The sequence below is a fragment of the Rhinatrema bivittatum genome, chromosome 4 (assembly GCF_901001135.1).
Source record: "Rhinatrema bivittatum chromosome 4, aRhiBiv1.1, whole genome shotgun sequence".
NCBI classification, from domain to species: domain Eukaryota; kingdom Metazoa; phylum Chordata; class Amphibia; order Gymnophiona; family Rhinatrematidae; genus Rhinatrema; species Rhinatrema bivittatum.
In genome coordinates this window covers 73,923,236-73,951,067 of record NC_042618.1, presented here as the reverse complement: position 1 = coordinate 73,951,067, position 27,832 = coordinate 73,923,236, and the positions used below count along the sequence as shown (strand labels likewise).

Here is a 27,832-nt window from a genome sequence, read left to right as displayed (position 1 = left end):
ATTGAAGCAAGCCCTGCATGAAATCTGGCAAGCTAGCGGATGAACAGAAATAGGGTAAACTTCAGTGCAGTTGTTGCTTAACAGAGTTGGTTCTATGGCCAGTCTGAAATGTAAGTATGCATGCAGTTTTTATGAAGGCTAGGAGAAGGGATCTAGGTGCCTATTCTCATCACAGCAGATGGCAAATCCCCTCCATTAGAAAGCACACGAATTTCCAGAGCAGGGGTGCTCAACCTGGTCCTACAGGCACCTCCCCCCCCCCTCCCCCACTCAGTCAGGTTTTCAGGGTATTCCTAATGAATATGCATGAGATTTATTTGCATGCACCCCTGTTCTAGAGGATTCCTCTTAACATCCTGGCCATAAGGGCTATGGACTGGATGTTAGGAAGCAGCAAGCTGATTTTTCATGATTAAGGTTAAGGGAAGACCCCAGCCTAATTGGATTTTTGAAAGGCAGTTGCTGCACAACTGGAAACCAAATCTCTCTTAGCCAAAGTTCACGGGTCCTTTTTAGGTTTTATGAAAGTTTTCAACAGTAGGGGTATTGGAAGCTATGCATACAGAAGATGTGCCTCCTGAAGAATGGAAAAGGCAGCTGGAGCTAGCTTGCCATCTGATTCCTTCCTGGAGCAGAAGACTGGTTAACTTCCTGTTCAAGACTATTGTAAAGAGATCCACTTAGAATCTGCTCCATTAGAGAACAGCCTGGTTACCATGTCCTTGTTCAGGGACTAGTCATAAGGTCCAAATCTCCATCTACTGCCCATGAGAGATAAGAGTTCCACACCTTGACAACTTCTTGAGAAAACTTTTACCTCACTGCTTGGTCAGAGAGAACACAACTACCTGCTTGCTGATCTGAACAAAGACATTTTGTTGGCCACTGCTGTCTGAAAGCCTTCAGCGTCTTCAAAACTGCTCTGAAATGCTGTCAGCAGGAATCTGGCATGAAGACTTAGCTCCACCCTCAGGCCTGTCCTTCAAATCAGACACTTAAGAGACAGAGGACCTCCTCAGGGAGACCTGCCACCAGGGCACCCTCATCCCTGAGCCTCCTTTCTATGTATTCCTTGGAGGTATTTAAATGTCTGTCATATCTCCCCTTTCTTCCAGGGTATAAACACATTTAGATCGTTAGGTCTGTCCCCATATGCTTTATGACAAAGAATACTGACTATTCTAGGAGCTGCCTTCTGGACCAATCCCATTTGGTTTATATCCTTTTGAAAGTGTGGTCTCCAGAACTGCACCGTATACTCGAAATAAGGGCTGTGAAATGTATGCAGAACCAATATCATTTTTTTCCTGCTGGCAATTTCTCTCCCTTTGCACCCACGCATCCTTGTTTTTTTTTTGTTTTTTTGCTGTCACCTTATCCACTTGTTTGGGTACATTATCAGTCACATTCTTGTTCCGATCTAACTCGTTTTGTGCACACAAATTTACCTATTGTGCACTGCTCCCTTGGGGGTTTGCAATTCCACTACATAACCCTGCTTTTAAATTTTAGCTGTCAGATACTAAACCTGTCCTGAAACTTCACTGGATCCCACCTCATGTTTTTCAACCTTCCAGAATGTTTACCGCATTGAAGATTTTGATATGATCCACAAGGTAACCATCTTTCACAATATTGCTAACAAAATATAGTAGAGAACTGACCCCAACACCAATATCTAACACACACCAGTGGAAACCTTGCTTTCCTCAGAGTGAACTCCATTTACCATTACCCTTTGTCAACTTCCATGCAACTGGTTTCTAAAGCAGATCACCACCTTTGGGCCCTTAAGTACATAAACTTTGCCAGACTGGGTCAGACCAAATGTCCACAAAGCCCAGGATCCTGTTTCCAACAATGGTCAATCCAGGTCACAAGTACTTGGTAGGATCGCGAAGAGTAGATAGATTCCATGCTCCTTAGACCAGAGAAAAGGAAGAGTTGCAGAAATCTACTTCTTAATAATGGTTTATAGACTTCTCCTTCAGGAACCTGTCCAAATTTATTTTTTTTTTTTTTTAGCTTTCACCACACCTTCTGGCAATGAATTCCACAGCTTAATTATGCAGAGTAAAAATATATTCTCTTATTAGTTTTAAATGTATCCGTTCATAACTTCATTGTGTATCTGCTAGTGTCTGTACTCTTTGAAAGAGTGAACAGCCAATTAACATTTACTCGTTCCACTCCACTCATTTTATAGACCTCTATCATATCTCACCTCAGCTGTCTTCTCCAGGCTGAAGAGTCCTAAGCCTCTTTAGCCTTTCCCCAGAAGAGAATCATTCCATCCCCTTTATCATTTTGGTTGTCCTCTGTACCTTTTCTAATTCTGCTATATATTTTTTGAGATGTGGTGACCAGAATTGTACACGATACTCAAGCTGAGGTCATACCATGGAGAAGGATAGAGGAATTATGACACTTCTATATTCTCTGTTCCTTTCCAAACAATTCCTAGCATTCTATTTGCTTCCTTGGGTGCTGCTGCACACAGAGCAGAAGATTTCAACATATCAACGATGATGCCTAAATCCTTTTCCTAAATGGTAATTCCTAATGTGGAACCTCGCATTGGTTAGCTATAAGGTGGGTTACTCTTTCCTAAGGGCATCACTTTGCACTTGTCCACATTAAATTTTGTTTGCCATTTGCATGCCCACCCTCCCAGTTTTGCAAGGTGCTCTTGAATTTCTCACAATCCTCTTATGATTTAGCAATTTTGAATAATTTTGTTTCATCAACAAATTTGTCCACATCACTCGTTCTCATGCCCAGGTCCTTTAAAAAGCAGTGGTCACAGAGCAGATCAGTGCAGCCTCCACTAGTCATCTTTCTTCATTGGAAAATTTAGCATTTAGTCCTACTCACTTTTTTCTATCTTTTAACCAATTCACAATAGGACACTGTCCTCTATCCCATGCTTTAATTTCCTAAAGTATCATCTCATATGGGACTTTATCAAATGTTTTCTGGAAATCCAGATTCACCATAGGAGCTGGCTCACTTTTATCCAAATGCTTATTTAAACCCTCAAAAAAATGTAGCCTTGGCTAAATCCATGTTGGCTTTGTCCATAGAGCATGCAGTTTGTATATGTTTAGGCAAAAATGTGTCAGAGGCTTCACTGAAACTAAGTACAGTACATAGAGCATGCTCTCCTAATTAAAGCCATCCGATCAGAGTCAGATCAATTTCTTTGACTGGTAAAACCATGCTACCTCCTTACCTATGATCTGTTGGCTCCTAGAAACTGTGCTACTGGGTAACCTAAATGGAACAAAAGTTCAACCCAAAACTACATCAAAATTATACCGTGTTTCCAAGAAAAGCATAAAGATAGCTCGCGCAGCATGGCATTTACAACCATCACAATAACCCGATGTGATGTACATACGAACTTCGGTATATAAGAGCTATAAATAAACAAAAAAATAAATAAATAAAAAAGTTATTTTGGTCCTTTACTATGATATGCTACCCTCTGTTTTAGCAGCAATTTCATTAGATTTACTTATCCCCCATGTTTTGAATGGATGTCTAAAATTCTATATTTGTAACACAAGTCAGCCTAAGTGACAGATTGCTTCAAAAGGATTTGTACTTTTCTATATACATGCTTTGGTTCTGTCCAAGCTATTCCAGTAATATTTACAGTTGTTGTAACTGTTGCTCAATAATGTAAAGCACTATACAAATGAAAAGGGGTATAATAGACCCTGTTCAGAAATTTATAAACCATGGGTCTGATGTTTCACCAACACTTCTCTCTCAGATATGGAAATTTGTATTCTTTCAATAGGTATGAGGCTAAGGATTCTCTCTAACTAGCCTTGGGCACTGTACTTCTAATCTGTAAATACCAATAAAACAAAAATCCAGGTGAGGAGCCTATAGCCCAAATCTGTTGGAATGACTGTGGCAGTCAAAAAAGCAAACAGAATGTTGGGAATTATTAGAAAGGGAAGGGTGAATAAAACGGAAAATGTCATAATGCCTCTGTATCGCTCCATGGTGAGACCACACCTTGAATACTGTGTACAATTCTGGTCGCCGCATCTCAAAAAAGATATAATTGCGATGGAGAAGGTACAGAGAAGGGCTACCAAAATGATAAGGGGAATGGAACAGCTCCCCTATGAGGAAAGACTAAAGAGGTTAGGACTTTTTAGCTTGGAGAAGAGACGGCTGAGGGGGGATATGATAGAGATGTTTAAAATCATGAGAGGTCTAGAACGGGTAGATGTGAATCGGTTATTTACTCTTTCGGATAGTAGAAAGACTAGGGGGCACTCCATGAAGTTAGCATGGGGCACATTTAAAACTAATCGGAGAAAGTTCTTTTTTACTCAACGCACAATTAAACTCTAGAATTTGTTGCCAGAGGATGTGGTTAGTGCAGTTAGTATAGCTGTGTTTAAAAAAGGATTGGATAAGTTCTTGGAGGAGAAGTCCATTACCTGCTATTAAGTTCACTTAGAGAATAGCCACTGCCATTAGCAATGGTAACATGGAATAGACTTAGCTTTTGGGTACTTGCCAGGTTCTTATGGCCTGGATTGGCCACTGTTGGAAACAGGATGCTGGGCTTGATGGACCCTTGGTCTGACCCAGTATGGCATTTTCTTATGTTCTTATGTTCTCCCATGGTCCTGAGATAGGTCACGACATGGCCCGATAACTTTTCATTCTGAACTCATTTTAAACTCGGTGGATAAATTTAAGGCATAGGGGGGTCATTCTCTAATGCTATCGCACGCGAAAAGGGCTATCGCAGGACCGCCCCCCCACGTCACCCCCCCCCCCATTCCCGCCGGATTCTCTAAGGTCTGCAATCTTAGAGAATCCAGGCCATAGTGACTTGGTAAGTTAGGAGTGTGTTAAACAGAGGGAAGATCATCTCAAGACATTTCTGCCAAACAGAACAGAGAGTATATATTTTCTGGCCATAGCTTTGTTTCTTTAAATGGTTCCATGCAATATTGCAGATGGAACAGGCACAATTTTATCAACACTTTGGTTGGATTATTGCATATTTTGTTTCTTCCTGAAATCAAATCTACAATATATTGAAGGTGAGCAGCAAAATAAGAGTTCTTAAAGTCCAGTTATATCCTTCTAGTTCAGGTTCTCCCAACCCTAATGCTTAGTGTCACCCTGAATATTTTATTCCGCCATAGAAAACTACAGAGTCTAATTGCTTAAAGTAACTATCATGAAACATTAAAAGGGACACCTTGAAAGCAAATCACCAATTAACAGGGGCACATCTGTCCATGTCTTACAATAATTCATTGCCTGCTTCAAAGCTAATCTACAATGTAATTTTATCACATTTAACCAGTAATTTGTATATCAAAAAGTATTGCTTTCTAATCTTAGGTTATATTTATCACTAATTATGTTTATTTTTTGCCCAAGCTATCAAATTGATTTTTCACCATCTGTCTGCTAATCTAATACCTTCCCAGACCTTTTATCATTTTCTCAAGTATTTTGCATTATTTAGGCATAAAAGTATATCAAAATACAGTTAAAACTGCATGTACTTTAGAATCTGTTAAGACACCAGTCATTCATTTGGTTCTTTACAATTACAGTCACTTCTGTTGCTAAATTAAATAGTAGGGGGAAGAAAGAACAATCCTGCCAAGTACCTCTAGTTATTATGAAAAGAAGACAATACATTGCTTGTTTTCCCCATAAGCAAAAAAGATTTGGATATAGAATGTGAAGCCTTTTTCTGAACTTTGGACCAAATCCATATTTAGTTAAAATGGTTGTATGAGAAATGCTCATGCTATAGAATCAAAATGCCTTCATTAACTAAGAGCAAATATAACATTACCATTTGCAAATCTTACTTGAGAAACATTAAGTCCAGGCAGGGGTAACACTGCTTTTGAGTGCCAGAAACTGGGGAAGAGCAAGCTGGCTTTTTAAAAGGAAGATCTGTAGGGGGCAATTTTAGACTATTTCAGGGCTGGGCAACTCCAGATGATATCTACAATGAATATGCATGTGATATACAGGGTGCCCTCATGGAATAGTAGCCTGCTTCTAATGCACTGCTATTGGAGGCGGGCTACTTTTCCATGGGCCACCCTGTATTTGCATATAGTGGAGGCAGTCATACAAATATACCTCATGCATATTCAATATGGAAATCCTGAAAATCAGACCTCTTTGTGGCACTCAGGACTGGAGTTGCACACACCTGCAAGTCTAAAATTGTGCCCTACAGATCTCCCTTCTAAAAAGTCAGATTGAGCTTCACCAATTTGTTACCCTTTTTAACTTAGAGGCTTAGGAGCAAATTTTCATAGGAGTTACATTTGTAAGTACAAATTTTCAAAAACCCCAGTTTTACTTTTATAAATCCTTTTGAAATTACCTCCCAAGATTTTAGTAAAAAACTTGGTCAACACTGAGTAAAACAATGGGCCAAATTTTAAAAGGTGCGCGCGGGCGTAGATTTGTTCGCGCAACCCGGCGCGAACAAATGTAAACCCGATTTTATAACATGCGCGCGCGCAAGGGGGTGCACAATTGTGCAACTTGCATGTGCAGAGCCGCACAGCCTTCCTCCATTCCCTCTAAGGCCGCCTCCTCCTAACTTCCCCTACCTAACCCGCCCCCCAGCCCTACCTAGAACCCCCCCTTACCTTTGTCGGGTAAGTTGTGCCTGGAGGCTCCGGCCATGCCTCCGCCCTGCCCCTTTTTGCAAGCCCTGGGACATACGTGCATCCCGGGGCTTGCGTGCGTCATCGAGCCTATGCAAGATAGGCTCGGCGCGCGCAGGGGCAGCTTTTCGGGGGTTACGCGTGTAACCCTTTGAAAATCTGCCCCAATGTGTCTTATATGAGCTACTGCAACAAGAACTAATGGGTGGCAAACAAAGACCTGATCAATAAGTCTCAAAAGGACACACTTATTGAGAATGCAGTCACACCAGTGTGTACATTGGTTAACAAATTACAGTTCACAGGGTGTTAACCAATGCACACCACTGGTGTGACTGCATTCTCAATAAGTGTGCCCTTTTGAGACTTATTGATCAGGTCTTTTTTTGCCACCCATTAGTTCTTGTTGCATTTGCTATTGTATGTGTGTGCTATTTACTCCGCCCTTTCCGTGTGCTATCACATGACCTATAACAGGTATCAATTTTGTACATTTAAAAAAAATTGGGTAATTTTCAAAAGGATTTACACATTTTAAAAGTAGCACATCATAAATTTTCAAGCCAGTTTATGCACGGAAAGCCTATTGACAATTCATTGGCATGTCAATTTTCAAAAGTGCATTTACACACAAAGCCCAGTTTTAACCACATACATATTTCTGAAAATTACCCCTTAGTGTAATAATGAGCAATTACAAAACAGCCATAAAACATATGTCTTTTTACATAGCTATTTAGTTATTTATATCTTTAAAAAAATTCCCTATTTATTCCATCACAACCAGAGGCTTTTCTTCCATTTAGGGAAAGAACTCCTACTTATATTTCATCCAGATGCATATCATCTTCCTGATCACTTACTGTCAGCCCAGGCCTGTGATACTACCAAAATCCCCAAAAATCCTGCAAGTTGTACACTTCTTCCAAATACTCGAGAGTAATGTTATAAAAATAACCTAAGCACTTTATTTTTACCTGTAGAAGCATTTGTCCCTGATCAGATATATACCTCTGGCCATTTTCCTCCTATTAGCCATCCCATAACTTTGCCGCTTGTCTCTCCATACTCCTTATACATTATATCTTGATTTTAATAAAACGTCTCATTTCCTTCATATCAATTTTTATTTTTTTTTAATATTCTTCATTTTTCAATATTCAGATTTCTGCTAAAGTGTTCTTATGGTTCTTCTAATTCTGTTTAATTGTTCTCTACTAGACTGACACCTCTGATTCTTGCTAGCACGTTATGGAATACTTTAGCTATTAATAAAAACCTTCAATGCCTCCCTTTCTGTGCAGCAGCTGAATTAAGAGTTTACATTTTAAAAGAAGTCTACTATGGCATTTTTATTTTACCACTAAATTCTTCACAGCCTTCCATTTTATTCACACCTTTTAAAGTATATAAATGCCATCGTGCGTCAGACCAAGGGTCCATCAAGCCCAGCATCCTGTCTCCAACAGTGGCTAATCTAGATCACAAGTACCTGGCAGATCATTTCCTGTCACTCATGCCCAAGGACAGCAATAAGTTTTCCACAGTCTGACTAATAATGCACTTTGGACAAGATATTAGAGGAAAAGTTCATACCTCTTTTAAACCCAGCTATGCTAATCACTTTGAACTCTGGTAACAGATTCCACAGCTTGATTTCACGCTGCGCACAAAGGGGCAGATTTTTTAAAAGTACGCTGGATTTTATAAGATACGCGCGTATCTTATAAAATCCGGGGTCGGCGCGCGCGCAAGGGGGTGCACATTTGTGCAACCTGCGCGCGCCGAGCCCAGCGCGGCCTGCCTGTTCCCTCTGAGGCCACTCCGATTTCGGAGCGGCCTCGGAGGGAACTTTTCTTCGCCCGCCCCCCACCTTCCCCTACCTAACCCACCCCCCTGGCCCTATCTAAACCCTCCCCTTACCTTTGTCGGCAAAGTTACACCTGCTGAAAGCAGGCGTAACTTTGCACGCGTCGCCGGCAGCCCCGCTCAGTCCTCCGGTCCCGGGGGCTGGTCCGGAGGCCTCGACCACGCCCCCGGGCCGGCGCCACGCCCCTGGGCCCGCCCCCGAAACACCGCAGCGTTTCTGGAACGCCCCCCGGACACGCCCCCTCCCTCCCCTTTTCGAAAGCCCTGGGACTTATGCGTGTCCCGGGGCTTTACGCGCGCCAGCGGCCTATGCAAAATAGGCGCGCGCGGGCCTTTTAAAATCCGCCCCAAAGTACCTTCTATTTGTTTTAAACCTGGTTGATAGTTTCATGGCACATTCCCTTGTTTTAGTATTTTTCTGAAAGGGTAAATATAACTGTCCTTTATTGACCAATTCCACCCCACTCATGATTTTATAAAAAACTTATGTCCCCTCAGCTGTCTTTTCCATGCTGAAGTGCCCCAGCCTGCACAGCCTCATCCCAGGACAGCCGTTCCATCTCCTTTATCATTTCTTTTGCCCTCTTCTGCACCCTAATTCTGCTATATGTGTTTTCTGAGAGGAGGAACCTGAACTACATCCAAACTCAGAGTGTGGTTGCATTAGGACTAAATACAGAGGCGATATATTTTCTGTTCTATTCTCCATGCCTTTTTGTGATCATTTCTAACATTCTATTTGCTTTTTTGACCACTGCTGCTGCATACCAAGCTGAGGATTTCAACATATTTTCCACAAGGATTACCAGGTCCTTTTCCTGGGTAGTGACTCCCAATGCAGAACCCAGCATCATGTACCTGTAGTTGGGCTTATTTGTCATTATGTGGATCAGTTTGCATTTTTCTACATTAAATTTCATCTACCATTAGCTGCCCAAGCTCTTAGTCTCACAAGGTCCCGCTGCAGTACTTCACAATCCGCTGCTGTTTTAATAACTTTGAATAATTGTGTCATGTGCAAATTTGATCAACTCGCTTGCCATTCTCTTTTAGTTTATGAATATATTAAACAGTACAGGTCCCAGAACCGATCACTGTAGTAATCGAGAAGTTGTAGGAAGGGCTACCTTTTTCTCCCTGGCTGGCCTTGCAACCTCCCTACTCCTGAGGAGTAGTGCTAAGGTCTACCTCCATCAAGAGAAGCATGTCAGGCCACATTGGCCAGTTACAGGGTAAACCCCAGGGTAGGAGCAGGCTGAACTTAGGGATAACAGGCTTCTTCAGACAATGACCATGCAGGACAAAATCTTCTGCAGGTATGGCCACGTTTCCCTTAAGGTTGAGCCCTCAGGTTGTGGTGGCCAGCAGAACTTAAAATTGAAAGTCCATACAGGGTACACCAAAGGACACCCATTAGGGCAGAGCACGCTGTAGGGTACTGAAAAGTGGCCACAAAATTAGGGAATAGAGTGCACTATGGGATAGACAGGCTAACAAACACAGGTAGAACAAATGGGCCACATGCAGGGTAGTAGTACAAGATATCAAATTTTTTTTGTGTGTACAGATTGCTAAATACACCTTAAAAATTAAGGATTTTCCACCATGGGAGGACTGGATGCCCGACTATGCTTCCTCTAATCATCTCATTACACATCCTAAAAAATTTCTTAGAACACCCAGCACACAATTTTCCAATAATTTAAACCAGTGTACTTTGTTATAAGTGAATATATACTCATGAAAGGTGCCAGAATGTCAATGGTGGAAACTAATGTCCTACGTTTATCCACAATGTAGGCAGCAGTAGTGCAAGCTTCCTGCATTGCACCTTCCATATGCCTCAACTTCAGTCTGGTTGACCAGCTTTGAATGAGAAAATAATGCCGTACTCATGACTGTGCAAGCAATGGCCTCAAGCAAGCAGTGAATATAAATGAAAAAAAAAGATAGGAGTTAAAACTAGTATTTACAGGTGGCAGTGGTTCAGAGTCCTGTGCTTTGTAATATGCCACCACTTGCTGGTCCAGTCTTATTTTGTCAAGCATACCCTACAGAGCTACACCTCACTTCATTTTGGATACAGGAGGCAGAACAAACATTCCATGCAAAAGACTGAAAATCTCATGAGTTTCCTGTGCCTTAACATACAATATACCTACACCAGCCTACATAAAATATGGGCCTTTTCTGCAAAATGTTAACACAGAAGTGGCAGTGTGCGACAGAAAAAATGGTTCCTCATAACTGGGATAGACAGGAATGAAGGAGATACAAGGAAAAAATATAGGAAACTATGGTGATAGGAGATTTAAAGCTTTTGGACTAGCAACTTCTATCCATAAACATGAATACTGGATATTGATTAAATGAAAGCTTCCAATTTAATCTCATTGGATTTGTCCCAAATTTATATGGGAAGTGATTTCTAAATAGCATACTTAGAATTTACACCGTAATCCATGAAAGACTAGTTTTCAAAATTATAAAAGATGAGATGTAGAAATATCATTTGAGGATATACTAGAAGCAGGTAAGAAGATATGAACAAGTCATAAGTAAGGACAGGTACACGATGCTATTAATATTGTTAGCAATGGTCTTGTGGCAAGAAGAAGCAGAATCATCATTTTTGTAGCAAACAACAAACACTGTTCTGCAGAACATGTAGAGACCACTGTTAGGCAAATAGAAAACTGGACTCAACTGCTGCTTCTTACAATCTACCTAACCAACCTGCTTTTAGAGATCTTAGCCAATTTAATGAAGAATGGTATTAGCTTCCAAGAAGCTTAGCATAGCTACTGTTGACTTGAACATTCCTTAGTCTCATTTCATTACTGTTCTTAAGAGTTGACAAATTTTCTTTTGTTGCATGTCCAGTGCTCACTATTTGTAACTCAGACTGATGCATTTGGAGAATATTGCTGGGGCAGTAACCAGATCAAATACTAAGACATCCTCCAAGGCTATTTCTTGACTTGCCGAAGAAACAGCACCTCTCACCATCATTCTGCATCTAAAAATTAACAAATTAAAAAAGTTTGGCTTCTCAAGACATCAAAAATTCTTGGAAGCACAATCAAAAAAGTTTTAAAATATTTAGCAAAGCTTTGAAAGGGGAATATAACTGATTAGGAGATTGCTCCAGAATACAAGTCTCATATGAAATGTACACACGCTCTCTTTTGCAGTTGTTAAACAACTTGAACCTGGAGGAAAGGCATCTATCAATCATTACTAAAGAGAAAGCAAAGCGCCTGAATTCTCTTCCAACTTTTCAAACTGTTCGCAACATCAAGCTTTATTGATATTAAACCTTTTCCAAGCTCAAATTCTTGCTGTTATCCCCAGTGAATTTCTGTCTCCAGAGCTTGGTCAACACTGATATAGCACAAACTCCCTTCCCATAGTGACCCAATATCAGGCTGTGGGGAACCTATACCTCCTGTTACCTAAGTGCAGCTCAAGAGGAAAAAAAAAAGATTAAAAAATCAATATAACCTGGATTCAAACTATTTTTAGGAGGAGAATATTTTTTTGGCCCACCCACTTTGGTGGAGTAATGGGAGGTGTGAACCAGAAGAGTCAAACAATTTGTTAAGGTAAGTCACTGTATAGAGATTAAAATCTTAGACAGCAGCCCTGTAGCAGGAGATGGAATCCTATTTATTTTACAGTAGAAGGGGACTGAATCCCAGTTGTTGACAGCCAAACAATTGTGCCAAGGAAACTTATCAAGTCAAGGATCTGTTTCAATTCCATTCTGTCTTTCCAGTAACTCAAAGAGGACCACCACTTAACTGATAAAATTGCTGTACCAAATCTCTACCACTACAATTGTTAGCTCTCTAAAGCAACAGCTATGTGACAAGGTGGGAAGCTACGAAAAGCAAAGCCAAGAAAACAGATGAAGTAAGACATGAATTGATAAACAAGAAGTGTGTGTTGTAAAGGGGTCTGCAATAGATTAAAAGTGAGGATAGTAAGTTTATGATTACCTCAGGTTCACTAAGTGTGAGTTTTATTTTTTAAAAATCAAATCTTTCAATTTGTAGTATGCATGCAAAAAACCCCAAAAAAACAAAACCTGAACTTACGTTTAGTCAACTGTGACAGAGGAAAAAAAGGGCATGGCCCCACAAAAAGTGAAGTTTATGATTGAAATCTGTATATGTGCAGTGCAACTGCAAAGTGGATTAGCAGAGTATTGCACAGAGGGAGCGTTTATTGTCTGGCCTCAATTACTGCCCAGGCAAGAATACTAGCTTTGGGTCTGAGCTGGGATCTTAGAAAGTAGGGAGTTGAAAAGCAACGAGAAGCTGAGACTTGGACTGCTGTGGCAGGAGGCAAAAGTTTAGCAATAAAAAGAAATGAGGTATGTGATCTGCTTAAGGATTTGAACAGAGAACTTTTCTAAGCTGCTCAGGTTGTATAAATTATTTTTCCAATAAAGTTACTTGAATCTGAATTGGTTTGGATTTATAAAATACCTTCCTGAAAGAGGTAGTGAAGACAAGAACATCGCGCGCACAGGCCACTCACCTGTGCGCGCGATACAGTACTTAAATTAGGTGGTGCGGTAGAAACGGGCAAAAGGAGGCGCTAGGGACACTAGCGCGTCCCTAGCACCTTCTTTTGACCTGGAGCAGCGGCTGTCAGCGGGTTTGACAGCCGACGCTCAATTTTGCCGGCGTCTGTTCTTGAGCCCGCTGACAGCGACGGGCTCAGAAACCGGATGCCAGCAAAACTGAGCGTCCGGTTTTCGGCCCGACAGCCGCCGGCCCATTTAAAAATTTTTTTTTCTTTTTTGAACTTTTTTTTTTACTCTTCGGGACCTCCGACTTAATATCGCCATGATATTAAGTCGGAGGGTGCCGGCAGAAACTAGCGCCTACCTTTGGGTAGGCGCTAATTTCTTAAAGTAAAATGTGCGGCTTGGCTGCAAATTTTACTTACTGTATCGCGCAGGCATACCTAATAGGGCCCTCAACATGCATTTGCATGTTGAGGGCCCTATTAGGTGCCGCATCCAAAGGCAGGTTAACAGTGCGCTCCGGAGTGCACTGTACTGTATCGGCCTGTATGTAATAACAAATTTCATACCAAGACATGCAGAATACCAGTGACCTTGAAGATTGTTAATCTCCTTAAGAGGTGACATTTTGTTCACAGAAGCATAAAGCACAAAAATATTCCAAAGTAGATAGAGAGATAATTGGTGATACTACAGATGTGAGAATGCCATCTATCACTATAAAATTATGTATGCTCCCAAAGATTTTTATTCTTACGAATCTAATAAACTATTTGGAATAATGGCTCACTTCCTCAAAATGTCAACTTAATAAAAATCAAAGAATCCCTTGAGGATTACTGCTCAAAAGCAGAAAACTGTTTTACAAATATTCAACCAAAAAATGTTTTTGAAAAAAGTTATTATGGGAAATGGTATCAGATTGTAGAGTGCTCCCAGTCTCATGGGCTCTTGCCCTTAACAGGGCTACAACCCTTCTCATGTTCTAGCACATTGGCTCACGTCAATCCCTTGAGCAAAGAATCCCTTGAGCAGTAATCCTCAAGGGATTCTTTGATTTTTATTATGCTCCCAAAGATTGCCATATCTGATATAAACCTGGGTATAAAAATGTAGGCAAACAAAGAAGCCAACAAAAGTAAAGACTTAACAGACTAATTGATAAAGATCCAGAAGCAAATTATTGCAAGGTAGTCATGGTATCTGAAACTTAACCAATCCAGGGACCACAAAGCAGAGGGTCTGGTGGTTGATGAGAAAATTGTTGAGTATTTGAAGTCATTTATCAAAATGCATTAGGGTGTTATTGCGAGCGTTAGGATCAGATGACTGTGTGCGATAACATAATGCATACTATTGTGGGATTTAACACCGGAAATAAAGCTACACCTTTTTTCTTGGCATTATGCCTGCGATAGCTGTGCATTATGGCCAAAACAAGGATTACTGTAAATCCCGTTTTGAGGGGAGCCTCTGTGGAGGCCCACTGTTTTTTTAAACTTTTTATACCACTGTAAAAGGGGGCAGTAAGAACAAGAAGAGTAGATTTGTACCATGTTCTCTCTACCTAGCTTGATTGCAATCAAGCTAGGTAGAGAGAATGTGGTATAAATGGTAAAAATCTACTTTTCTTTCATGTTTCATCACTCCAAATCACATTAAATTTTCACTGAGTAACTGTGCTATTCATACATATGACTGCGAGTGTAAAATTGCCCTCCAGAACCCACCCTGAGTTACTACTGCCCCTCTTACAGTGGTATAGTAAATTTTAGTTGAGTCTCTACAGAGTCTCTCTCTCAGCAGCAGCCCAAAATGTGGTAAAAGCCTGTCCGGGGACTTCTCAGCTTGTGATGTGAAAATATCACAGTGCGATACATTTAACGAATGCTGCGGTAAAATAGCTACGTGAAACTGTACCAGGAAAATTACCCTAACCATACCTTTTTTTTTTTTTTTAAATCACAGGCGCTACTTCTGCTATATTTATGGCAGATTGATGAATCTAGGCTTTAGTTTGTAAGTATAAATTAAGAAAGTAACATAAGCATATTACTGGTGGCTCTCTGCTGCCGCATATTTGTTGTACTGGTTTTCCAACATTAGGATATATGAGCACAGTGGTGAAAGATTCCAAAAAGAAATCTTAACTTGTGGAGGCAAGGACTATTACTCCAAAGTTTTAATTTACCGCCTTTCACACAACTTCATAGATAGCACAAAAAATACCTCAGAATAGAAAGCAGGGCCATTTTTAGATAGACAAAATGGCTGCAACTGAGTCTTACCCATCAAGGTTGCTTCTAACATCTTTGCTTCTTTGACTAATGAAAGCATTCTTTTTCATGGCTTTTTTTTGAAGCTTTGGTATATCTAAGCACAAACATGGAATGCTGATTTTTCTCTCTAGGGATGTTACTCAAAGATCTGATGGCCAAGTTTGTGCACCCTTTGGTGTCAGCAGAGCAGAATGACAATGATTCTTTCATCACGGAGTACAGCTAAGAAAGGGTCAATGACCTTATTCCAGCTCCGGGCCTAACATGTTGTGCTGAATCACTGGGAAATTCAAAGAAATCTTGGTCTCTCCAAGCCCCCTACCAAGATCCACTGATGGGCAGCAAGTCTTGCTATGGCAGCCATGGCCAGTGCACAGGAGCCTATAGTGGGGTCATCAGCTTGAGGTCCCCTGTAATGTGGCATTTGGATCTCATCAGAAAAGCAAGCTGCAGAAGGCATTGCTGAACAGATGTGTCACCAATCTTACTTCAGAAACTTTATGAAAATAATTTTTGACTTAAGAAAAGATTTGCTGCCAGACAAAGTGAGAAGTAAAGTAGAACAATTTACTATTCAAACAATGACAATGCCAGGAAATCAGAGGTTCAGACTGGAAAAGACTTCATCTCTTTCAAAGTTGTAGATACAAAATGTTATTAGTACCAGAAGAGTGAAAATGTAGGAAAATGGTATACATTTAAAAAATATACAAATCTTAATCATCAAATAAATGTTAATCAGACATGAAATTATTTAAATTTTCAGGTAGTGTGCGCCTTCAGCTTCTTAGGGAAAGTTTGCCACCTATATTTAAGGCTTTTTATTCAGTTTCTATTCTCCTCAAACACCTTTTTAACACAGGAATTGAGAGCCGTCTTTACAGACCGTATCTTGTAAAGGAACACAGGTTACCTTTGTATTAGAGCCTAACAAAGAACTTTTTGTGTGTCTTTTCTTTTGTAATATCACTAAGATCTCTATGGGTTGCAATGTCCGCTCTTTCCAGATTTACTTCTTTGACTAACGAAAGGACAATTTTTCTATTTGCCAATGTCTCTAAATTAGGAGCTACTTGTGCTCTTTAGGTACCCTGCTAAATGCAAAATTTTGTTTAAAAATTACAATTATGTATTTTGAAAATCAACTCAGCTTTCCAAATTCAGAGTTAAGAAGTGCTTAATTTCCTTCTTTGGAAGAGTTTAATATATTCATATTTTCTTTTTTAACTTATGGTAAGGTAGTGATGGTTCTACTTACAGCTACTCTGTTTTGTTCAAAATTTAGATTATATCAGTTTTTCCTCTAACTCATTTAGAGGAATAATTAGAACAGTAATTTGTTTTGCCTTTTTATAAATTCTCTATACGATATACAGATATCCAGATTCTTACATCTGTCATATTCCTGGCTAGTCTTATTTAATTTGTTTCCAACTTGTATACTGAAAATCAATAGACAGTAATGGAAAAAAACAGAACTAGTTTCTGCTGATAGCACTGAAGAGTGATCTATCCACAGCTTGTCAAACGGAAAAGGTTCATTTTAGTAAAGAACATACACAAAAATTAGCAATCAAAGTCCATGGCTATCAAAACACTATTAAAGATTAGCTTTCATTAATTTTTTTAAATATATATATTTTTTTAATTTTCTCAGTTAGGTCAACTCCCTATAATTTGAAAAACTGAAAAGTGTTCCATTTTCCTAAACATCTTTTCCATCTTCGTAAATTTAATTACTTAAAATATAGGAAGGAGTATGCTTTACAGAATGTTACTTTTAAACAAGACAAAAGCTTCTTTCAGAGAAAGGAAAAGGAGATGTATAGAACAGGAATGCTCACTTCACTGGAGCCCTAGCGTAGACCTGCAGCCAGTCTGGGATCTCTGCGGTGTGGTATGGATTTGCAGGGACCAGAAGTGGCTGGCTTCTTTCAATTTGCTGGGGTTGGTATGTCACAGGAGGAGGAAGAGGCGGCGGCTGGTCATACCTGGGGACGCTGTTAAAGAACAAAAAAAAAAAAAACCAAACCAAATAGGATGTCACATTTCTGAGACACTGATCCAGACAAATCTAAGTTTCACAGAAACAGAAAAGCTCTGCATGTTAAAGATGAGAGTTACAGTAAACATATGTAAGAGCCTATCATGACTGGTTAAAAATATGCCCTTATAAATTTTACTGTGAAAAGACAAGGTATCTCTTATTCTAATACTGATGCCTCAAAAAAACGTTTATAAAGCATTATAAGATCAAATTATACCCAAGCACTATACACCAGTCTTGAGAACACACCCACACAATTAAAATCACCTCATTTTCTTCAGTAAAACTGCACTTCAACATTTCATTGTTGTACCTTGTGCAAGGCAGCTAAGGGATTTTATCATCTGTTCTTTAAGCACCTGTGGTACATACAGTTTAAAGAGATTTTTAGAAGTTAAAGACCTTATCTAGTGTGTGTGTAATATTACAAATATTTTTACATTTCTGAATGTTTAAGTTTTTTGACACAGCTATATAGCCTGTGTGTGCAATGAACTGTTTAGTCCATCTGTGGAAGCTCTCTATTAGGCCTTGACCAGGTGGCTTAAGTAGTACATTTTCAAAAGCTTATTCAGGGCTTCTGCAGGTAAAACAAGTTGTGTATAGAGAGGGCAAGTGCACTGAAGTGGATTTTCATTTGACTAAAACTACATGCATAAGTTCATAACATATATGCATAAATTTGGCCACATTCAATAGATGTGTTCTGAATCTATGTGCATAACTCATTTTTAACATATACATGTTTATCTGGCATAAAAAATGTGTACATTTAGCCAAATAACCCAATACTGTACACATAAGCACCTGGTGTTTGAAAATTAGGTTTTGGGTGTTCTTAAAAAGTTACATGTAACCATGTAATTCAGCAGAGTACTGACAATCTATCCATAAATATAATATGTATAAAACCCAAAATGTACATTTTCCTTCACAGGATAGACCGTTATAACACAGCTTGGGAAAAATCAAACATCAAGATTATTCCTTTTGTAATGGGAAAAGTCAGGATGGCTTCTGCTTGTAATGTTTTTACAAATTGTTCAAAGATGTTCCTCAAAAGAAGGCATCTTGGATTTCCCAAAACTAGATCTGATCAGATTAAAGGAATAACCAAGTTGAAAGCACTGATACTCTACCTTGGAGCACAGGGGTGCTTGTACTGAGCTCTTTTATTGATGTGATCCACATAATAGACTCCAAATTCAGCCGATTCAACCCTTTCCCAGCCAGGCGGCAGGCCTTCCCGTTCAAGTGGATGGCTCCAGTGAGTTGTATTGGTGTGATGATCTATGTAGTATTTCCTCCCCCTAATAGTCCAGTCCACTGACCAACCAAGAGGAAGAGGCAAATCTTCAGAACTGTGGTTTGTTAAATTTCCTAAAGATGTAGCAGCAACCCTCCCAATGCCTGAAAAGGAAAAAAAAAGTATGGTTCAAAAAAAAGGCCATGGACCATGTGAGAAATTAACAGCTTGTAGAGAAAATTAGTTTTGTTTTCTTATGGTAAGCAATGGCATTTCTAAATGCAGTCACTTTTAAATGTCTTACAGAACATGGTTTAATTTCACCATTAATCTCAAGTTTCTCCATGATCATGTCCCAACAGATGTACTAAGCATTTCGCTCCATAGACAAAATGAGAAAAACCCTTGACATATCTGATCTAGTGTATGTCAACTGAAATTCACCCATCAGCTGCTTCCTCAAACTTAATTTTAGAGAAATAGAAACATGCACTGCAGATTTTTTAAAATACATGGTTATTAGAACTTCAGAACTTTAGGGACAGCCTCCTATTAAAAAAAACCAAACCATTAACCTTTGATTACCAACATCCAGCTAAAATCTAAACGCTCTCTGATCAGGCTTTCCCTGTGATTTAGAACAAGGACAGTGTTTAACAAATCTATCAAGGTAACAGGGTTCAAGTTTTAACCTGATTTCACTTTCACTTCATTTTTATTTTACCACAAGCTATTTCATAAGTTCCACATCGCTAGTTACTCCAACTCCACCCCAACCTTTTTAAAAGTCCTCTTTCAGCCCCAGATGGTATGCCCAGGTGATAAACCCTCTTAGCTGGCTGAAATGGCAGAAGAGAAATATTTTATTCTGAAAGTTATATACAGCTTTGCTTCACAAGGACCCAAAGCTGTTTATATCACATAGCACAATTATTTGAAATATATTATAACGGAAGTGTAATTAAGATATTTATATTCTACTTCTCCATCCAGACACTGACACAGTAGCAGCAGTCTTCCTTCCCTTTCACCCCTTGATCAAGCATGTTGCATCGGATATTAGATAGCCTTAGAAAGGAGGCTCAAACCAGAGTCTCCAGCACTACAGCACTATGTGCTCTGGCCTAAGCCACAGGGCCAGATACTTGTGACTACTTTAAAAACCTGTGTCAATTTGTACATGTTTTATTGTTATCTAAATGAGTGGAAGCTCATCCATGTTAAAGTTCTATTACTGTTAATAATTAACACCTAAAATATGCACACGAGCTACAAACTTGTGAGGCATGAAATACAGATTTGGAGAATGCCACTACAAAAGAAATACTGCGTTAGCAAATACATGACTTAAATAGAACTAGTTTGAGACCATGATTGCTTGGCTGTAGTTTCTAAGGAGATGAAACTATTCCAATTCTCCAGCGTCTTAATCCACAACATGCAAGTTTATACTACTGCAAGAAGGAGCTTCTAGTCTTCAATCTTTTGTCCTACTCCATCCATTAAGTTACTGCAGTACAACAGTGGCAATGATATGGGTATGACTCAATATCATAATGAGCCCAAGAGAGACCAGGAAAAGAGTTTGGGGGGGGGGGGGGGGGGTCATCTGTTACATGGCTCCGAACCTCAGGACCATATGACTAAGATTAGGAGCAGAGGGAGGGTGAATCTATTCAAATGGGAAAAACATCCCCTGGACAGGGTAAATGAAGGATCATGGAGCCAAGATACCAACACGGATTCTGACAGAGCAGGAAGAAAAAAAAAAGAGGAGAAAGGAGGAACTACCAGGGCAAAAAATAAAACCAAGTAGGAAGAGACTTTGAAGGGTTATACAGAAGTATTTTTATAAAGTGATGCACTAGTTTTGCGTTACACATCATATAAATTTCAGAACAAGTTTGCTCTGTAACAGGATGCCTTCAGAAGGCAATCTCGAATGACCATAACATTGCTCTGCATTAAGGATTTCAGAGGCATAAGGTAATCATAAATAAAACACTAACAAAAAAAAAAAAAAAAAAAAAAAAAGGAGTTTTTGTAGATGGCTTTACAAAGAAAACTACAGTAGGTAACTAGCTCTTCAGTGACTCATATTTCTTTCTGTTAGTTGCTTTCAGTTTCTTAATTGTATGCCTTCATGGCAAATGAACATTTAGAACAAGCAGCAAAAGCAGAGCTAGCACAGAGGAAGGTGAAGCGATAAACATTTTTTAAGTTTCCTGTATTCTGCTACAATACACTTGGATCTATAAGTGCAAGTACCATTCAGCACAGAGACCTTGAGATGACCAGCGCCCAAGTATGCTCCTTCTTGCTGTAACCCAAGAGGAGCGTAAAGTCCAAGACTCCTAGAACAATGGAACTGAAGGCAACAGGCTGGAAACCAACAAATGAACTAAACTCAAATTGACCTGCTTCTACATGGACAGGAAAATTAGTTTCTTACCTGATAATTTTCGTTCCTGTAGTATCAAGGATCAGTCCAGACTGCTGTGTTATGCTTCCCCTCCAGCAGATGGAGTCAGAGAAGCTAAAAAGCACCCCCTAGATATACTGGAGTGCCACCTGCGATCCTTCAGTATAAGAATATCAAAGCAGAATGAAATATATACCTCTCTCATGCTGTCAAGTGTTTTTTTTTTTTTTTTTTTAAAGAACCCATGACTAGAACAAATAGAACATTGCACTGAAAACACAATAATTGAACCTATACACAACACACACACTGCATAATCAGAAACTGGAAGGAAATAAAAAACAGAAAGAATATGAGCGGACTCTCCCATATGAAAAAGACTTGGGCGGGCGTCTGGACTGATCCTTGGTACTACTGGAACGAAAATTATCAGGTAAGAAACTAATTTTCCTTTCCCTATACGTACCAGGATCAGTCCAGACTGCTGGGATGTACCCGAGCCGCCTTAAATGGGGTGGGACCCGGAGAGACCCGCTTGAAGCACACTGTTGCCGAAGGAATCCGCCGGACCCCTGACATCCAACCGATGTCTAGCAAATGTGTGCAATGACTTCCAAGTGGCCGCCCTGCAAATTTCCTGGGGCAACACAAACTGACTTTCAGCCCAGGATGCCGCCTGAGCCCTGAGAGAGTGAGCTTTAAGCCCATCAGGTACAGGACGACAGTCACAGATGTATGCAGAAGCAATTGTGCCCTTCAACCAACGGATGATAGTAGTCTTAGAAGCCTGAAGTCCCTTTCTAGGACCATTCCACAAAACAAACAGATGATCCGATTGTCGAAAATCATTAGTCACCTCCAAATACCGCAAAAGTGTCCTGCGGACATCCAAGCATTTCAGGTCACGAACAGAACGGAGATCCTCCTCAGAGAAGGCAGGTAGCTCCACCGACTGATTTACGTGAAAAGCCGAAACCACTTTAGGCAAAAAGGAAGGAACCATCCGCAAGGACACTCCGGACTCAGAAATACGCAAGAACGGCTCCCTGCACGACAATGCCTGTAGTTCCGAAACCAGACGCGCTGAAGCAATAGCCACCAGAAAAACCGCCGTAAGAGTTAAATCCTTCATAGTAGCTCGCTTAATAGGTTCAAATGACGGAGCGCAAAGACCTCTAAGAACCAAATTCAAGCTCCAAGATGGACAGAGCGCCCTTACCGGAGGACGCAAATTCCGAACCCGGCGTAAAAACAGAGCAACATCCGGGTGACAGACCACAGAAGAACTGTCAATTTTGCCCCGTAGACAGCCCAGGGCTGCTACTTGTACTCCAAGAGAACTATAAGCTAGACCTTTTTGCAGACTGCCCTGTAAAAACACGAGAATATGGCCTATAGATGCCCTCCTTGGGGACACCCCCAACTCACTGCACCAGGAATCAAAAACCTTCCAAACTCTAGAATAAGTGAGGGACGTCGAAGTCTTGCGAGCTCTAAGAAGAGTAGAAATTACAGCCTCCGGGTAACCTTTCTTCCTCAGTTGCCTCCTCTCATAAGCCAAGCCGCCAGACAAAAGTGATCCGCTAGATTGAAAAATACTGGACCCTGTTGTAGAAGATTCAGGAGATGCCCGAGACGCAAGGGACCGTTGATTGCTAGGTTGACGAGGTCCGCGAACCATGGCCTTCTTGGCCACTCTGGAGCCACTAGGATAACCAGACCCTGGTGGGACTCTATGTGCCTTAGAATCTTTCCCAGAGGCCATGGAGGAAACACAAAGAAGTATGCGGCGAGGCCACGGAAGCGCCAGAGCATCCACTCCTTCCGACCAGTGTTCTCTCCTTCGACTGAAGAAACGAGCCGCTTTGGTATTTAACAGGGTCGCCATGAGATCCAAGCGCGGCATTCCCCACCGGCAAACTATGAGTTGCATCGCCTCAGGAGACAATTCCCATTCTCCGGGATCCAGGTGTTGCCGACTGAGAAAATCCGCCTGTACGTTGTCCACGCCTGCGAAGTATGAAGCTGCTATGTGGGTCAAAAAACGCGCCGCCCAGTCCAAGCGACTAGCTTCTGCGGCTACCGGACAACTTCTCATGCCTCCTTGCCTGTTTATGCATGCCACGGTTGTCACGTTGTCTGATAGGATCTGCATCGCCTTGCAGTGCACCAATGGGAGAAATTGACGCAAGGTTAGATGGACCGCCCTGGTCCTAACCGATTGATTGACCATGTGGCTTGCCGAGGGGACCATTGACCCTGTACTGCTCTGGATTGACAGACTGCTCCCCAGCCGGTCAAACTGGCATCCGTCATAACTATGACCCAAGGTGAAGGTTCCAAATCCACCCCTTGGAGAAGGTGGTCGGGGGATAACCACCAACTGAGACTGGACCTCGTGGGCTCCAACAATGGTAAAATCAGTTGATAGTCCTCAGACTTGTGGTCCCAGCGGGAAAGCAGCACCCCCTGCAAAAGCCCAAGGAACCAGTTCCAGAGTAGACGCCATATGTCCAAGCACCTGTAAATAATCCCAGGCTGTAGGCAATGAAAGAGCCAACAGGCCCCGCACTTGATCCATTAGATTGACCATCCGCTACCGCGGGAGGAAGACTTTCCCCGCCGAGGTGTCAAATCGGGCTCCCAGAAATTCCAACTGCTGGGTTGGGATTAGGTGACTCTTCACAAAGTTGATTACCCAACCGAGCGCTTGTAGTTGGTCCACGACCGATTGAACCACCAACTTGCAAAGCGCCTCCGACTTTGCCGGTATGAGCCAATCGTCCAAACAGGACGATTGGCTCATACCAATCCCCTGGCAACAAACGTACGCTGCGACAACTACCAAACACCTTGGTAAACATTCTGGGGGCTGTCGCCTGACCAAATGGAAGGGCGCAAAACTGATAATGCTCCCCCAGAACCATGAACCTCAGAAACCTCTGATTATGCTCCTGAATTGCTATGTGAAGATACGCCTCTGTTAGATCCAAAGAAGCCAAATATTCTCCCTTGTGGACGGCTGCATTCACAGATCTGAGCGTCTCCATCCGAAAACGTGGGACGCGGAGGGCTCTGTCGACCTGCTTCAAATCCAGAATTGGACGAAACGTACCTTCCTTCTTCGGAACTACGAAGTAAACTGAATATCGACCGGTATAACGTTGCACAGGAGGAACTGAGACCACCGCTCCCAGTTCTCGAAGGCGATACAACATCTGTGCTATCACCTGTTGCTTCTCTGGAGGACCACAGGGAGATATCAGGAACAGGTCACGGAGCGGACGAGCAAAATCCAAAACGTAACCGTGACTAATGTCAAGGACCCACTGGTCCGATATTATCTTGACCCACTTCTCCAGAATCAGGGACAGCCGACCCCCGATGCGCGGAGTGAAGGAATGGTCGGCGCCTCTTCATTGTGTCGTCTTATTGGAGGTAAAAGCATGTGACGTCCCCGAACATTGAGGCAGTCTACCGCGAAAGGAAGGAGTCCAAGATTGTGATCAAAGATGGCGCCGATGGCCCTTTGCCCTTACCATGTGACAGGGTATCCGTGCCATTGGCCGGCCCCTGTCACATGGTAGGGGCCGGCCAATGGCACGGATACCCTGTCACATGGTAAGGGCAAAGGGCCATCGGACCATCTTTATGACTGGCAGCCGACGGCCCGAGAACAGGAGATCGCTCCCGGGACCACCACTGGACCACCAGGTAATTTTAAAATGTTTTGGGGGGGGGGGGAATCGGGAGGGTGGGGGAAGCTAAGGGGTCATTTTTAAAGGGTTGGGTGGTTTTGGTTTTTTTTTTTAAAATCGGGCCATCGGCATTATTTTTGAGTGGCAGCCAAAATGGCGCTGATGGCCCGAGAGCGGTAGATCGGTCCCCGTGCCCCCACTGGACCACCAGGTACTCGTAAAAAGTTTTGGTGGGTGGGTTCAGGAGGGTGGTGGAAGGTAAGGGGTCAATTTTAAAGGGTCGGGCCTCACTAAAAAAAAAATTAACGATGTGAATCTGAACAGATTCAGATTCACATCTCCACCGATCAGATTTTTCTCTCCCTCCAGCCGAACCTGATCCTTAAGACGATCGGGCACACGATTCACATCCCTACTGAAATGTATGGGGTCCATGGAAATCTGCAGACAACTCCATGCAAAACAATGGTGTAGTCTGTGGATACCTAGAGAACTGTTCAACTATTAGGCAAGCCAATGTAAAGGATTGAGTTCTCATTTCTGTGCCCATAGGATAACTTGCAAAATGAGGCCCAATTTCTTAAATAAAAAAGGTACCTGCCTAACTTGTGCATGCTATCAGGGACAACAGGATTTGAACCCTGGAAGTTGTAAGCTGTGAACCTACCACAGAGCAACAGAGGCTGCTGGCTCTCCAGAGAGAGTCCTAGCAAATTTACCCTCTACACTAGGGAGAACTAGATATGCCTCTGCAGCAGACTGACTGGACCAGGAGTGGGCATGATCCAAACTGAAAACAACATATGAGGCACTCCCAAAAGGCACACTGTTGCTGGTCCAACAACTTTCTCAGCATCTGCCCCACAGAAGTGGTATTTGGCTGACCTCTGATGCGGACCCTATGAACATGCCATTCTGGGTCAGACCAAGGGTCCATCAAGCCCAGCATCCTGTTTCCAATCCAGGTTATAAGTACCTGGCAAGTACCCAAAACCCAAGTCTAACCCATGCTACTGATGAGAGAAAACAGCCACTGCTATTACTAAGTCAACTTGATTAATAGCAGGTAATAGATTTCTCCTCTAAGGACTTATCCAAACCCAGCTACACTAATTGCACTATCCACATCCCTTGACAACAAATTCCAGAGTTTAATTGTGTGTTGAGTGAAAAAGAACTTTCTCCGATTAGTTGTAAATGTGCTACATGCTAACTTAATAGAGTGCCCACTAGTCCTATTATCCAAAAGAGTAAATAACCGATTCACATTTACTCATTCTAGACCTCTCATGATTTTAAATACCTCTATCATATCCCCCCTCAGCCGTCTCTTCTCCAAGTTGAATAGTCCTATCCTCTTTAGTCTCTTCATAGGGAACTGTTCTATGCCCTTTATCATTTTAGTCGTCCTTCTCTGTATCTTCTCCATCGCAACTATATCTTTTTTGAGATGTGTTGACCAGAATTGTACACAGTATTCAAGATGTAGTCTCGCCATGGAGCAATACAGAGGCATGACGACATTTTCCGTTTTATTCACCATTCCCTTCCTAATAATTCCTAACATTGTTTGCTTTTTTGACTGCTGCAGCACACTGAGCCAACAATTTCAATGCATTATCCACTATGAGGCCCTGCTACACATCTCTCTCCAGGCTCCTGTCCAGCCACTGCACTCCATCACTCCTCAGAGCTAGCCTCTCCAGGTACACATCATCTTCCATCTAGAGTGGTCCTTGATAGCCGAACCTCAATAGTTCTGATAGTTACAAACTGAAGTTCTTTAATTTACAGCCCTTAAAAAGCACTGATAAACTGTTGAAAAATATCACCGGAAACATTGGTAAATTTAGGATAGCTTGGACAAAATTTAGTTTAAAGACAATGACACTATACCACACAACCTGCAAATGTACACAAGTTCAAAGTGACAAAATTGTTTCTGATTTACCTAAAGTGTTTATATTATCTGAAATATGCTAAATTTACTTTCAATCTAAGGAATTCTATTCATAGCATATATTTATTTATTTTTAGATTTTTTTTATACCGGTGTTCCTGTATGAAATACAGATCACATCGGTTTACATTGAAACAGAACATAATTTTTTGCCTAGAGGCATTACATAGAACAAGGTTAAGGAACTTGGAACAGGGTAAACTAGATCAAAATTAACATTGTAATGTAAACGTATTGGCTAACAAGTCTCATTTAGCAGAATAAACAAAAAGAAACATAAAAGGAAAACAGTAGATGTCACATGAGACCTGCAGCAAGAGATTGGATACAGAGTCAAGTAGAAGAGTAGATGAGTAGAAGTATAGAACCTGGGGAATGCGATGATGATGATGCGATGAGGAAGAGTAACTCTTGCTGGCTGTTGGGAGAAAAGTGCTTATGGTCCTGTAAAAGCTTGTTTAAAGAGCCAGGTTTTAAGTTTCTTTTTGAATGTAGAGTGGCAGGTCTCTAGACGGATATCTGGCGGGAGCGCGTTCCATTGAATGGGGCCAGCAGTAGATATGGTACGTTTATGAAGCGAGGATTTTGTTGAAGGAACAACATATGAGGCACTCCCAAAAGGCATATATAAAGCAAGTTCTTACTGCAAACAGTGTTTTCCCACAGATAGATTAATTAGACATCCATACAGAGGCAATGAACAGACCTCTCATAGCTAATGAGCATGTGCAGGAATTCCTGCTCAGGTATTGCCTCGTGAGTCCCCTGAGGCAATTTTAGAGCTAAGTCTACGTAGGTAGTTGACTCCAAAAAGGTGGGCAAGTATTTAGTATGGCTAATTCATCCTACTATCTAAGGAAAACACCATTTATGTTAAGCAAACTTGCTTTTTCCTAAATCAATAAACAGGGCTGAATTAGCCAGAACATATTGGGAGTCCCAAGCTTATGGTTGAAATGGAGCATCTGCTGAATAGGTAACTTGGTCCCCAGCATTGAAAGTAGACTACTGGGTGAAGAGGCTACACAAAGCTGCTTGTCTGAATTTACTGTGTTTGAAAGATCATGCCCCATTATTATCTGAACAAA

At 41.3% G+C, this 27,832-nt stretch overlaps 1 protein-coding gene across 7 annotated transcripts in view; it reads right to left on the bottom strand.

Annotated features, from left to right (window-relative positions):
• The window catches only part of SAV1 (salvador family WW domain containing protein 1), a 94,979-nt gene that overhangs the window by 48,519 nt on the left and 18,628 nt on the right, over positions 1-27,832 (bottom strand). For 6 of the 7 annotated variants that reach the window (XR_003856268.1, XR_003856271.1, XR_003856269.1 and 3 more), the window contains exons 3-4: positions 18,558-18,828; positions 17,216-17,371 (exon numbers count right to left, since the gene is read on the bottom strand). Coding sequence is in view for 2 of the 7 variants with exons in the window: in XM_029598351.1 (XP_029454211.1) it covers positions 17,216-17,371; positions 18,558-18,828 (427 nt within the window). In the remaining 5 variants the exon portion in view is untranslated. Of the gene's footprint in view, positions 1-10,871; positions 11,575-17,215; positions 17,372-18,557; positions 18,829-27,832 lie in introns of those variants that run through there. The other variant, XM_029598352.1, reaches the window with a different exon arrangement.